At 39.6% G+C, this 14,211-nt stretch overlaps 1 protein-coding gene across 1 annotated transcript in view; it reads right to left on the bottom strand.

Moving 5' to 3' along the window:
- Window positions 1-5,117: 5,117 nt before the first annotated feature.
- The window catches only part of yme1l1b (YME1-like 1b), a 51,304-nt gene continuing 42,210 nt past the window's right edge, over window positions 5,118-14,211 (bottom strand). The window contains exons 18-19 of the mRNA XM_072253877.1: window positions 13,812-13,898; window positions 5,118-6,016 (exon numbers count right to left, since the gene is read on the bottom strand). Of these exons, the coding sequence (XP_072109978.1) occupies window positions 5,873-6,016; window positions 13,812-13,898 (231 nt within the window). The 3' untranslated portion in view covers window positions 5,118-5,872. The remainder of the gene's footprint in view (window positions 6,017-13,811; window positions 13,899-14,211) is intronic.

Genomic DNA, 14,211 nt, shown 5'->3' with positions numbered 1-14,211 from the left:
AGGTCATATTGCAAGTTATATTTAAGGAATATATTTACTTCCTTAAGTGAAAGTGGAGAACTAACTTCATTTCTATAGCAATCTAGTTGTTTTCATTTTTACTAGTGCTTCATATATGCTAGTGCAGAAGGGGATGTGCCACATAGTTGTGCAATCATTTAGTTTTGCATATGCTGCACAAAAATAAATTTGAATACATATGCTTGCTCTTCAATATGTTGAAAATAAATGCTCATTTTCACAAGAGATGCAAATGAGGGCAGTCATTTTGTCTCATTTACCTCAAAAATTGATTGCCAAAGTTATGCATCTTAATTTGCTTGTTGTCTTGTTTGTTCATTTCTTTTTCCTTAATGTTTTCTGGTTCATTTAGCAACACTGGTGATTGTTGGCAAGGCCAGCATTAACATTCATCGGAATGAATGTGCAAAAAAAATTAAGTGGTTGTGTAATGATTTAAATAGTTTTCTTCCTCATTGCACAATTTTATTAAATTGCATCTAATGTTAAAATATCATCTACATGTTTTCAATTAATTTCACAGGCATTTGATTGTTATGTCATATTAATATTTTAGTATACCAGATTCTTTAATAACACTTTCAATACATTAGTTGTGTATATATATTCAAATATAATTGTAATACTCATTTCTGTTACAGTACAATTTCTGTTAAATATATTAGCTAGCATCTGTAAAGAAAACTGATTTTGCAAATAAAATTTAAATTTGTATGTAGAATTAAAACATTTTAGTGAACGTTTAATTTTTTTCAAGAATAAACATTTTTGATTGCATGACTAATGAGTTTACACAACAACAAAAAAAAACAGGTTCTGAATATAGATGAATGGCAAAGGAAATTATCTTGGAATCTGAATAAAATGAAATTAGAATCTCTCAAAGGTGATAGAAGTAGTTTCCATACAGTCAGAATCAGGTTTATTATCACTAACATGTATCATGAAATTTATTGTTTTGTGACTGCAGTACAGTACGTAACATAAAAATTACTACACATTATAAATAACTTTTAAAAAAATAAATAATGCAAAAGAGGAAAAACAAGATAGCATTCACAGACTGCTCAGAAATCTGATGGGGGAGAGAAGAAGCTGTTCCTAAAACATTGAGTGTGGGCATTCAGGCTCCACGATGGTAGTGACAAGAAGAGGGCATTTCCCCAATGGTGAGGGTCCTTAATGCCAGGTAGTACCTTCTTGAGGTGTTATTGATTGTGAGAGGGTTGTCCCTGTAAGGGAGCTGGCTGAGTCTACAGCCCTCTGCAGTCTCTTGTGATCCTAAGCATTGGAGCATCCATACTAGATGGTGATGCAACCAGTCAGAATGTTCTCCACTGTACATCTTTTTCTAAGTACAATTTTTTTTAGTGACTTACCAAACTTCTTAAATTTCTACTGAAGTAGAGCCACTGGAATGCCTTCTTCACAATTGCATTATAGTGTGTAGGGCCCAAGATAGATTCTCTGAGATGCTGGCACCCAGGAACTTGAAGCTGCTTACCCTTTCTACCACTGACCCCTCAAGGAGGATTGATCTGTGTTCATCCAACTTCTCTTTTCTGGTCCACAATCAATTCCTTGGTCTTGAGGCATTGACTAGTTGTTGCGATACCGTTCAATCAACCATCCTATCTTACTCCTGTATATGCCTCCTTATCGCCATTTAAAATTCTAACATTGGTGACATCAGCAAATTTATAGATGGTGTTTGAGCGGTGCCTAACCAGTCATGAGTGTAGAGAGAACAATAGACTTAGCAAATATAACATTCTTTTAAAAATTTTGATACCCTGGAACTTGGATTTAACCTTTTATCTGATCCACTGAATAGCCTTTGTGTATCCTGTTCAGCTTAAACATCCTCCCTACAAAAGCTAATGAAAATGCAAAAATGTTTGAAATTGCTTAAGGTTGCTTTACACGCAGAAACATGTTAAACCCATGCCCTGAGCAGCATTCAATGGGACAACATTCAAATGAATTCAGCTGCGGATGAATACCAGTTACAATCCTGCATCTGGTGAGGGGATTTGCCAGAGAAAGGACAATCTATGATTGATATCCTGTAAAGACAATGACACACACAATACAATGGTTAATGAATTGTCAGACCTGCCTCACTAAATATAGGAGATACTGTCGTTCCAATTGTCTCAGTTTCTTTTCATTGTCTTGAAGCAGAGAATGAGGAATTATATACAGAATTAAAAGGGCTAAAATCCAACGGACTTATTGGCAGTTTAACAATTCATGGTGTGAGAATAATGTAATAACAAAGAAGTGTTTGTTGCAGGAGAAGCTTCTCTGTCTACCCTTATCAAAATATGTGATAACAATGTATATCAACAGCTCCACACAGTATTCTGGGCACACTTAGCTACAGATTTTCTCGAGCTTAATGAGCAGAGACTCTGTGTTGTCAATTGAGAATGCAAGCTTGCTAATAAACAGTATGTACTTTTAAGTAAACTGTTTTTGACAGTTATTCCCCGAGTCTGAAACTAAAGGCAGATCGACATCTTGGCGTAGCGAGCAGTGTCTCAATATGTGGTAGACCCCTCTTCAAAATTAAATAAGTGGATGGATGGACCGTTGGGGTGAACCAGAAATGAATGGGCCTACAGGGTAAGCTTTAACCTTGGTTCCTCTCTACTCTCTGATGACTCTGTTTATTCCCTCATTTTGATGGGGAAAATCCACTGACGGGACCCAAAGGGAATAAAGAATAGTAATAGTAAATTCAAGACAGGCGGTTCGAGTTCGCCCAGGAGACTTGTGTTCTCATAAAGAACCATCTTAGAAAGAAGCTTGAGCCTCACTGGAAAGGACCCTACCAAGTGTTACTGACCACTGCGGCAGTCAAACTAGAAGGACTTCGGAAAAGGACATGCCAAACATGTGCAAACTTGACTTAGGTAATCTTAAGCACTTGCAGTAACCAAGCCAAACAGCTTCCTGTCACTTTGCTATAGTTATGCTGGGGAAACTAACTCATCTACCTCCTGGGTGTGTGCAGCGATTCCTCCCCATGGAAAGATGGAGGTTCCCCAAATAGCCATTCCACTGAACAGTGGTGAACAACAGTCAGTCTGGGCCTTTTCTAATGACACTCAGACTAGTGAGGCCCAAAATTGCACCAGTGATGTGACTGGAGACTGTGGGTGCCACTGCTTTGACGGTTGGTACATTCGTCCACCCTGGAAGAAGCCATTCGATGGGGAGGTCAAACATCATGGCCCTCCACCATTGTCAGATCTGACCAACCAGCGAACACTATCGGCTACTGAAATTTAAAAGGTAAGAGGACTTACTTACTGGGCAATAGCACCTGTGCCATTTATACAACGGCCCAACCACCATACCCCCTGAATGGAACTCAATGGGTTTGCGGGGAAAGGGCCTACTTGTGGCTCCAGGGAGCGACAGCTAGCCACTGGGACACCCAAGAGAGCAGAAACTGGATGGGATGCTGCTTCCTGGCTTACCTTGTACCCCACATGCGAATGCTGAAAACTCTGGACCAACACCCCTCCTTCCTACGGCAAAAGAGGAATCTCACAAATGGAGTACTTCTGGATGATAGCTTTCCCCTTCTACGGGGCAGCCCGCAATTCAAGGGAAGTCATCAACCTGCCCACAGTTTTGGAGGAAATAGCCAGTAGCACCCTAAGGTCATGGATGGCATCCAGGATCAGGTGAGGGCCATCACCACTGAAACGATGGCGCTACGACAGTATGTTTACAATGATCGATCTGGAAGGCATGCAAACTGATCAATTCCTTTACACAGTACTAATCAGTTCATTTGACTGCTGCTTTGGAGGCACAGATGAGGCCATATATCAGCCTCATTGCAGTTTCAGCCTACTTTAGTAAAATGTCTGGTCTGTCATAGGGCTTAAAAACAGGGGTTCCCAACCTTCTTTATGCCATTAAGCAAGGGGTCAGTAGACACCAGGTTGTAAGCCTCTGCTTTAAAAGAAGAGCACTATTTCACCAGCAGCAGGGCAATATCCCCAATGAACAAAGAGGTACATATTATCAGTTACTGCTCTACACAAACCGAGAGATTTCCACGAGCAAATTGCTCTCCAGGGTGAACAGAGAGAAGGCATTAGGAACTCTTCTTTCGCAACAACAGCAATTGGTTTTCCAGATTTGAAGCACATTAAAATGAAAGATGTCACAACTTAGGCTTTCAAAATTGGTGGATGTGGAGACAAATACAAATAAGAGGGCATGAGGTAGTTGGTTTAGAAGGGATACAGAGGGAGTGACCTATCTCACCCACCTCTCCATAGAGCTGTCAAAATCTGGAATGAACTGCTTGGAGTTGTGGAACAAGGCACCTGTTGTGACTGTGATCGAAGTCACCGGAGTGACGCTAAAGCTGGTGATATAGAAGTCTTTATTCAGCACAAGCAGGCACCACTCTGAAGATAGTCGGTAGAGACTCACAAACCCAAAGGCACATCACATTTTTATATCTTTAAGATCAAAAGGTAACAGTAGGCAATTCAATACAATTTCAATAGGTACAGTGACATTGTTTACTTCAATATTTTGAGTTGACAAATGGATCCTTTGAGATACATAGTGGAAGCACATTGTAATTGATAAGACAACTCTGAAGGTCCAAATACCCTTGGGAGAAACTAATTAACACAAATATCCTACACACTTTTGACAACAGAGCCAGACACCCAAATTTAACAAATATGCTAAGTACATAAAACTATTGATTGCTATATCCGTGACCATATTTGATATGTTAAGTGACAACATCCGTCTAAATCTCCCAGCTTGACTCAAGCCACAATGGCGCAAGTAACTTAGCCATTGAAGATGACAGGTGCTCAAAGTGTTCTTTTCAAACATCATAGCTAAATGGCTCATAGGAAACTCAATGCTAAGGTGAATTCTGAAAACTAGAACAACATCTGTAGAGGGTTACAGGAACCTAGATCACTTCCTTTTGAAAAAAAAACTATATACTGTACAGCAGTAGCGAATAGCTTGTATAGGGAAAATAACACAAAGATAGCGTGCTTTTTAAGAATATATACAACAAACAATGTACAACCACAAAAGGAAAAAGTCACACAAGATCTCTTTATTTTAGGTGTAAATAGAAATCTCAAAAAGCCTCAAGATTAACAGTAAGTTCTTACTGTTTACGTTCAAGGATAACCAATAAGCTTTCTATACATTGCTTGGGTTCCAGTTCCTACAGTACACTTTATCGTGCAGGAAAAAGGGGAAACATTTTTTTTCAGTCCGCACATCCCTGGACCCCTGGTTAATCAATACAATGCTGGTGGTGATTCAATCAATTATTTTGCAGGTTATGCACCATTGCAGAAGTATTTATTTCTTTTTTTTTTACTAATCCTATAAATTTTGAGAACACAAGAATGAAAGATTTACCCAGCAACAAATAAGATACACATAGATGGACAACTGAATGATGCAACGATGAAAGCAGCACTGCGACATTGCATTCAATTTTAATTGTTCTGGGAAGCACTCAAATGTAACTTGTATACATAAATAAACTGAAATTACAGAAAGAAAAATAGTCAAAGGAATAATGTTTACTGTTTCTTGTCTGATTTTATACTTACACTAAACAGATTATGTAGAATCGCTTAAAATTGAGAATAGTTTAACTGTGATTTAAAATAACATAATTCCATTATTTCAATTATCATTTTGTAATTATGAAAATACCAATAATAATGTCCTCAGAATTAAAACTTATGTTTTAATTTAGTGCACTACTGCTCTTACACATATATACACATGTAGGTTACTATAGCAGTGACTAAGTCTGCTTCAATTGAAGAAGTTATTTTAGTTCTAGCCGCTTTCCCTCAAGAACCATCTGTATCTCTTTGGCATCCAATGTCTCATATTTCAGTAAAGCTTCTGCTAGATTTTTGTGTTCTTTTGCATGAGTCTTCAAGATATTCTTTGCCCGTTCGTAAGAATCCTGGGTTTTGAAACAAAAATAGAGAACAAAAGACTTTTAGCTTCATTTACAGAAGATTTTGATACATTGCTGAGATATGATGAGAATTCCAGCCTTTTTCTGCAGATTAGTTTCTCTCCTGCTTCAGAACTTTTCATTGAACTCACAGGAACAGAGATGATTTCAATAAGTTGTTCCTTCCCAAATGTTTAAAGCAATTAAATATATAAAAATTTAGAACAAAGCTTTACAAGCAGAAATTCAATGTAAAGAAACCACAAAATAGTTATCTTCCATTCCCAATCACTTCCTATTTTAAAATTCAACTCTGCGCTGGTGTTGCCAAATGTTAACTATCCAAACATTAAATAGGATTTTGAAAAATTTCTATAAGAAAAGCACTATTCAAGCCCCCAAACTCCAGGATCCAGGATCAGAACAAAATTTGGTTTCCAAGTTTCTTGAAAAACTGTGCTTTGGAGAAAGCATCCAATTTACACCCAAAACACTGGCACTTTACAGGCATAACTGGTGGCAATAATGGCTACCGCTTTGGGCATGCTGTTAGCAGCATTTACTGAGGCATAGGCACAGTAAGAAAACATGTCAACATTATTAATCTATTACACATCTGCTTACTGGATGCAATTTAATTTGAACATTCAACGTAAAAGCTCGTATTAACATTTATGAACAGAAAATATGCACAAGAACGCAAGACAACCTGATGGTCATGAAAGGATACTCTGCACAAGAGAAAATGGAAATTTATCCAAAATAACAGGATATTATGCCTGTGACAGGGTCCTGAATTACCCCTATGAACTGTGCTTTTGAAAAGAGAGAGTGAGTTATTTAACACCATGTCGTTTTGAAAAGAGAAAAGAGAGAGAGAGAAACGAAGACTAACTGTTGGACTGTCACTTTAAGACACGAGAAAGAACTGGCTAACTTTTGGATTTCTGCTGAGTTGGAGATGGCACCGAGCAGCTCGTAAGTTGCTATGGTGACTGAAGGCGGTGTTATTTGATGGACAATCAATGTTATGATTTTTTGGCAGCGTGTTGATACTTCTCAAGGACATTTGCCTGCTTGCATTTCTTACACAGACAAAGGAAGGAGGAGTTATTTGAATGACAGTTGGTCCTCAGCACAGGAAGATAAAATAGGAGGTCAAATGATATAGACCTCAGACACATGTTTTGGACACTGAATGAGCTTTGTTGTGCCCGCAGAAAAAGTAGGTTTTTGGAGGATCGATCAGTGGCTCTTGCAGTGAAAAGAAAAGGCAGTGACCGGTGGGGAGTTGTCCATGTGCCCACCCTGGCCTGGGTTGATTGCTCCACCATAGAAAACCAGTCCCCTTTGTTGTGGTCATAGTCGGTGACTTTTAAAGGATTTCGGAGGACAACCAGAAGATCGACGGCGTCAGCTCAACTGAAGACTCAAATCTCTCCCTCTCCCTATCACTACTCAACTCAATACCACGAACTGAACTGAGCTTTACCCATCATTGTAAGACTGTATCTTTTCACCCCTAGACTTAAAGAAGCTTGGTTTTTCACATATATTTCCACACTTACTGATTTACTTACTTATGTATATCGTTGCTAACCTGTTTGGTTTATCTATATTTATATTACTGTATTGTGTAGTTACTAATAAATATTATTAGGTAATAGCAATACTGGACTCCAAAGTGTCTTCTATTTTTGCTGGTTCTTTATTCCCGTCACGGGGTACGTGACATGCCTTAAGGCACTTCTGGCTCAAATGTACATGAATTACAGAAATATAGAAAAAGTGAATTCTGATTAAACTTGTACAAGCAGGCAACATTTTTGTAAAAGCAATATTGTTGGAAGAAATTTCTCTTGATACAAAATCCAGAAGAAAATATGAAGCACCAGGGGCCTTAGGCCTGTCTGCTATTCAATACAATCATAGCTGATACACGCTTACCCCAAAGCATATTTTGACCCAGTAGCCCATAAACCTCAGTTCCCTGACATTCAAAATATTTATCCATCCTCGCCTTAAGTACAAGTAATGATCTGGCCTCCACCACCTACATCAGTGGTCCCCAACCTCCGGGCCATGGGCCGATACATTGCCACGAAGCATGCAGGGGTGCAGCGGTAGCCAGGACGCACCCAGCACATCTTTAAGAAAAAAGCCGAAATAAACAAGCTAATTAATTAGGTACCGCCTGGCACGTACATGTTGGCCCAGATCAGAGGCGACTGCCGATTGCGTCGCCTCTGATGTGGGCCGACATTTATATGCCAGGCGGCACCTAATTAATTAGCAGGCCAGGCAGCATCTCTAGGAAGAGGTACAGTCGACGTTTCAGGCCAAGATCCTTGGGTCTCGGCCTGAAACGTCGACTGTACCTCTTCCTAGAGATGCTGCCTGGCCTGCTGTGTTCGCCAGCAACTTTGATGTGTGTTGCTTGAATTTCCAGCATCTGCAGAATTCCTGTTGTTTACCTAATTAATTAGCTTGTTTATTTCAGCTTTTTTCTTAAAGACGTGCTGGGTGCGTTCCAGTCACCGCTGCATCACTGCATCCTTCGCAGCAATGTATCAGTCCGCGGCCTGGAGGTTGGGGACCACTGAGCTACATGGGCAGAGAACTCCAGAGATTCACCACCGTATGAAATATGTATGCACCTTAGTTGTAAATGACCAGCCCCATATTTTATGTTTATGTCCGCTTGTTTGTTAGTGAAAGCATGACTATCTATCCTGTCATGTTCCCTTAGGATCTTAAATGTCTGAACAAGGTCACAGCTCATTCTTTTAACTTCATTCTAACTGTCTAGTTTCTCTTCATATGATAGAATATAAAGACATAAAAATACTGGAAATACTCAAGTCAGACACAATTGATGCACATCAACTGATGTGAAAACCTGGAATACAAACATGACTTTAGAGAAGGATCTGGAATGCAGCAAGCAATGATTGGGTCGAGACCAGGAGAGACAGAATGAAACATGGGGGTGATGAAACTGTTGAGAAAATGATCTAATTTTTAAAACTGTAAATGGCAAACAAGTATACGAAGCAAGAGATCAAAAAAGAAAAGTAAAAGAAATGCTGGTGCAAGGTGTACTATAGAAAGGCAAAACACAGCAGGTGTTGGAATTCTGAAATAAAAGCATAGTGGTCAGTCGCTAGGAGAAAGAAGAGTTAGTGTTTTGGCTTAATGACTTCTCATCAGAACTGACGCAGGTCCAATACAAGAGGAAATAGCTGGCCATGTAACTTGGCTGAAATCAGTTGCTGACTCCTGCAAATTGCAATGAACCGGGATGATATGCTGTTCTGACTTCAGATTGGTCTTTATTAGAAAGAGTACACTTTGCTCATGACAGTCCAGCATGAGTATGGCAAAAGTCCACCCAATCAAAGACATTCTCACTGTTCTCCACATTCCCCCGCACCCCCCCAATTTCTCTGCAACACAGAACACCTATTTCCTCAGTTTAATGAAAAATCATCAATTAATTAAAACATCAAATGATTTTCTCTTTCCAAATTTACTGCCTAGCTGACATATCTCTGTTGTTTCAATAGTTAGTGATACGAAATTGTGTGAACTCCCACTCTTCTTATTTCATATCTCCTTACAAAATAAGAGGCCAGTTAGTCATTTAGTCTATGTTGGCTTTCCAAGTACATCAAATCTTCCCAATTACTGCTGTAAATTACTCCTTCATACGTTCATCAACCCCAAACCTACATACGGGACAGTTTGAAGTCACCAATTAACATGTTTAAAATGTGAAAAGAAACCAGACTCAGAAGGAAGCCCACGCTGTACAGAGGGAATGTGCAAACTCCACAGAAACAGCAGTCGTCACAAAAGAACCTCGGTCCCTGAAGCGACAATTGGTGCATGGTAATAAAATGGCAGTAGATTAGGGACATTTAAGAGACTCCTGGATAGGCATATGGATGAAAGAAAAATGGAGGGACATGGGAGGGAAGAGTTAAGTTAATCTTGCAGTAGGTTAAATAGTCAACACAAGTTCGTGGGCAAAAGAGCATGTACTGTGCTGTACTACGTTCTGTGAACTAGGTAAATGTAAGTTCAATTACAGAATTCACAGAGCTTAGTGGAAATATTTAATTTCAAACTAACATGCTTTATTAATGTGATGCAAGATGCTGGGCTACTTAGAATGGTAACACCAAAGATAAATATTAACAATAGTTCCTTTATAAATGGGGCAATTTTGATATTTTGCTGAGGCAAGATGGGAAAAATGTGTCAAATGATTCAAAACAAATGCAGTGCATTTTAAATAAAATCAATGCTGTACACAGTACAACTTGGTTTGTTCATGCATCTGTTAATCTGCAGATTAATTTCTAAATTTGTGGGATCTGGGCATCACCAGCAAAACCAGTATTTTTCATTAATTCTTATTTGCCCTCAAAGCAGTGGTGATGAGTCACCCTGCTTGAACTGCAGAAGTCTGTTTGGTAAATGTACTTGAACGGTGCTGTTTGGCAGGATATATAAGAATTTAGAACCAGCAACGATGAAGAATTGACAATATATTTCTAAAACAGATGCGAACTGGAGGGGATCCTGCAGATGTTGTACTCCTCATTAGTCGTGGATTTGGAAGGCACCGTCAGGGAAGTCTGGATGAGTAGATGTGCATTTTATAAATTGAACACGTGGCAATGAAAGCACCAATGGTGGAGGAATGAATGGTTCGGATGCGGAAAAGTATCTAAAATGACATTGCTAGAAATCTCACTGAACAGGCTAGGTAGTATCTGCAGAAAGGGGAACAACTAATGGGAGAGACAGTGATCGTGTGGATAGTCAGAGGCTTTTTCCCAGGGCTGAAATGACTAGCATTTTTTTTTTTTCTTTTTTTTTTTTACACAGAGAGTGGCGAGTGCATGGAACGGGCTGCCGGCGACGGTGGTGGATGCGGATATGATAGGGTCTTTTAAGACACTCCTGGACAGGTATATGGAGCTCAGAAAAATAGAGGGCTATGGGTAACCCTAGGTAATTTCTCAGGTAAGGACATGTTCAGAACAGCTTTGTGGGCTGTATTATGCTGTAGGTTTTCTGTGTTTCTATGTTTCCAGTCGAAGATCCTTCATCAAAATTTTCCATGTTGAATGGCAGATGCCAGTGTTATTGCTGAAGTGGAAAAGCTTGATTAGACACACAATCAGTTCTGCAGTACAGTTTTTCAGTACCACTGTGGGGTTTTTGTCTAGTTCAATGTCCTTGCAGCATCTAATGCTTTCAGCACTTACTTTATATCATGCAGAATGAATCAAATTGACTGAAGAATGGCTCCTGTGTTGATGAGCATCTCAGGAAGGAGCAGAGATGTATCTTTTCATGTTTCTCATTGAATGTGCTTCCTAGTGCGTGCTGAGCTCTGTCATTTTTAAGAAGGATATTGTCAAAGCCCTCCCCCTTCCCATTAGCTGTTTACCGTAAATTCCGGTGTATAAGCCGAGAATTTGGCCCTAAATTTTGGTCCTAAAATTAGGGGGTCAGCTTATACAGAGGGTGCCAACTTTGGAAAAACGAATACACGGAAGACAGGTCGTATTTATTGGATGATTTTGAGCCAAATACAAAAGAAAATACAAACGCTTATGAAATCTACACAAAAGATCAACAAAACACACTGTTTCTCAATTTACTTGTACACACTGTTGTCATCAAACGTTCAGAGCTTGAAACTCTCACACTCTTCATTATCTGACCCTCTGAAAATCGCGTCCCATTCTTCGGCGCATGAATTCTTTGAATGGTTTGTTTAAACTCACATCTAGTGGCTGGAGCACGGACGTCAAACCACCAGGGATGACTGCAATGTCCGTATTTTCAGCTTTCAATGCTGCTTTTGTCTCACCTGACAAGTGCGTTTTCAACATGTCCCAGACAAGTAGTGACTTTTCCTCCCTGAAACCTTCGGGACATCGCCGCCACACCTCTTTAACCCGCATCAAGCAACCCACTTCATCCATCCAGCCACATTCTTGAACGTAAACAGCACTCCGTGGGAATTTTTCTTTCTTTGGGAATATTTTCCTCTTAAAAATCACCATCAGTGGTAGTTTGGTCCCATCAGCCATACACGTTAACACGACAGTAAAATGTTGCTTCTCACGTCCACTGTTTTGACAAGGACTGTTTTCTCCCCCTTCTGTTTGACAGTGCGGTTGCCAGCAAAATCAAAGAACATTGGTGTCTCTTCCATGTTACCAATCAGTGAGAGCGGGTAAGAATGTGCCTTTCAATGCTTGATTACAAACGATTGGAAGGCCGTAATCTTATTCTCAGGGCCACTGGGCAACTCCTGAGCAATCTTTGTTTTTTGTCTCAACACAAGATCATGTCTAATCATAAATCGGGTGCACCAACTTCGCATAGCTTTGAAATTTTCGCTGACCTCACAGTGTTTTTCGGCCCATTTCAACGCTTGAACGCAAATCATTTCTCTGGTAACAATATATCCAGACGATCGCTGGTGATCGCTGGCTCTAAAACGTTTTCTTCCAATTCGGGACACTGGCATGTTTTCCTGCGGTTTGCACATTTCATCTTTGGCATTTCCCTCAGCGTGTCCTCTGCCTTTCTCCACTCTCTCACCTGTTTTTCATTTACACTAAACTTCTTAGCAGCTGCAGAATTATTCGTTCCTTTAGCAAAATCAACAACCTTCAGCTTGAAGCCGGCATCATATCGCATTAGTTTTAATCTTTTGTACATGGTGGTCGCAAAGCAAACTCAATACTGAGTACACGTACTGATCCCGCCACCCCATGTTATGTTTTAACGAGATTACAATGGGTGCTAAATGGTTTCACGGGGGTTACATTTCAGAGGATTCTTTACCATTGGGAACCTAATCCAAAACTTCCCTTCCTGATCCAAAACCTCTACAAAAGGGATCGACTTATACAAAGGTAACATGAAAAAGTCACTTTTTTAACCTTGAAAATGGGGGGCGGGGGGGGGGGTCAGCTTATACACTGGAATTTACGGTAGTTTCCTCCACCTTCACAAAGGCATGTGATAAGGCTGGAAAAAATTGAGATGACCCATTTGTTGCAAGAACACCAAATCCTGTCAATTGCATGGTGTTTTTGTTTAGGACACAAGGACTGTACTGTGGCACAAGTGTTTGAGCTGCTGCCTTACAGCAGGCTGGATTCAATCCTGACTTCTGTAGTTGTACAAGCTCCACACAGACATTCTCCTGATGACTGCACATTTCCACTGGGTGTTCCAGTTTCCTCCTCAGTGCAAAAGTGGGATTGTTTCCACGAGGTCACCTGTACAATACCAAGGACAAAGGCATCTGCCACCCATGGATTGTTGAGGGTGACACGTTCCAACATGGCATGATACTAAAACTATCTTTTACTGATGTTGATTGAGGGATAACACTGGCCAGGCCATCCATGGAAAATTACATTCTACCTGGGAATTTTCACATATAAAAAATGTTTAAAGAGCCAGCAATGTCACAACTAAAAGACTATACTTTCAGCAGTGAAGGAGTGCTGTTCAAGATATTGTATTCAAATTTTTGTACTTTAGAGTGAAAGATTATAAAGAGCTATAATATTATGTGCTACAGATTCAAAATAAAAAATTAAAATGCCAGAAATATTTGGCAAACTAGCTTCTGATGCCACAGTCACAGCTGATGTCCTACCTTTCAATCACAGGCATATGTTATAATAGAATAACTTCAGAATTCCTCACCCTTTATTTATATAGTATTTCAATGTATAAATGCCTGTGAAAACCTTACCCGCAATAATATTCTGATTTCTTGTTCAATTGCAGATTGAGTATCTGGGCTCACTTTTTCTGGATCCGAGTACGTCATCACTCCGAGCTAAAAACACAGTGGAAATACCATGACATTTAGAATCAAACATTAGAAAAATATTTCCGCACTGAAGTTAATGAACTGTTGGAATTCCCTACCTTAGAGGATAAAGGATGCTCAGATGTGTATTTTAAAGACTGAGACTGGTATACTTTTGAGATTGAGGGGAAGATAAAGGGATTTTATTTATTTATTTCTGTTCAGAGATACAGTGTGGAATAGGCTCTACTGGCCATTCGAGCCGCACCACCCAACAATCCAATAATTTTGATTTAATCCTATCCTAATCATGCGACAATTTACAACGACCAATTAACCT

Source organism: Mobula birostris, chromosome 3, assembly GCF_030028105.1.
Source record: "Mobula birostris isolate sMobBir1 chromosome 3, sMobBir1.hap1, whole genome shotgun sequence".
NCBI classification, from domain to species: domain Eukaryota; kingdom Metazoa; phylum Chordata; class Chondrichthyes; order Myliobatiformes; family Myliobatidae; genus Mobula; species Mobula birostris.
This window is presented reverse-complemented; position numbering and strand designations above follow the sequence as displayed.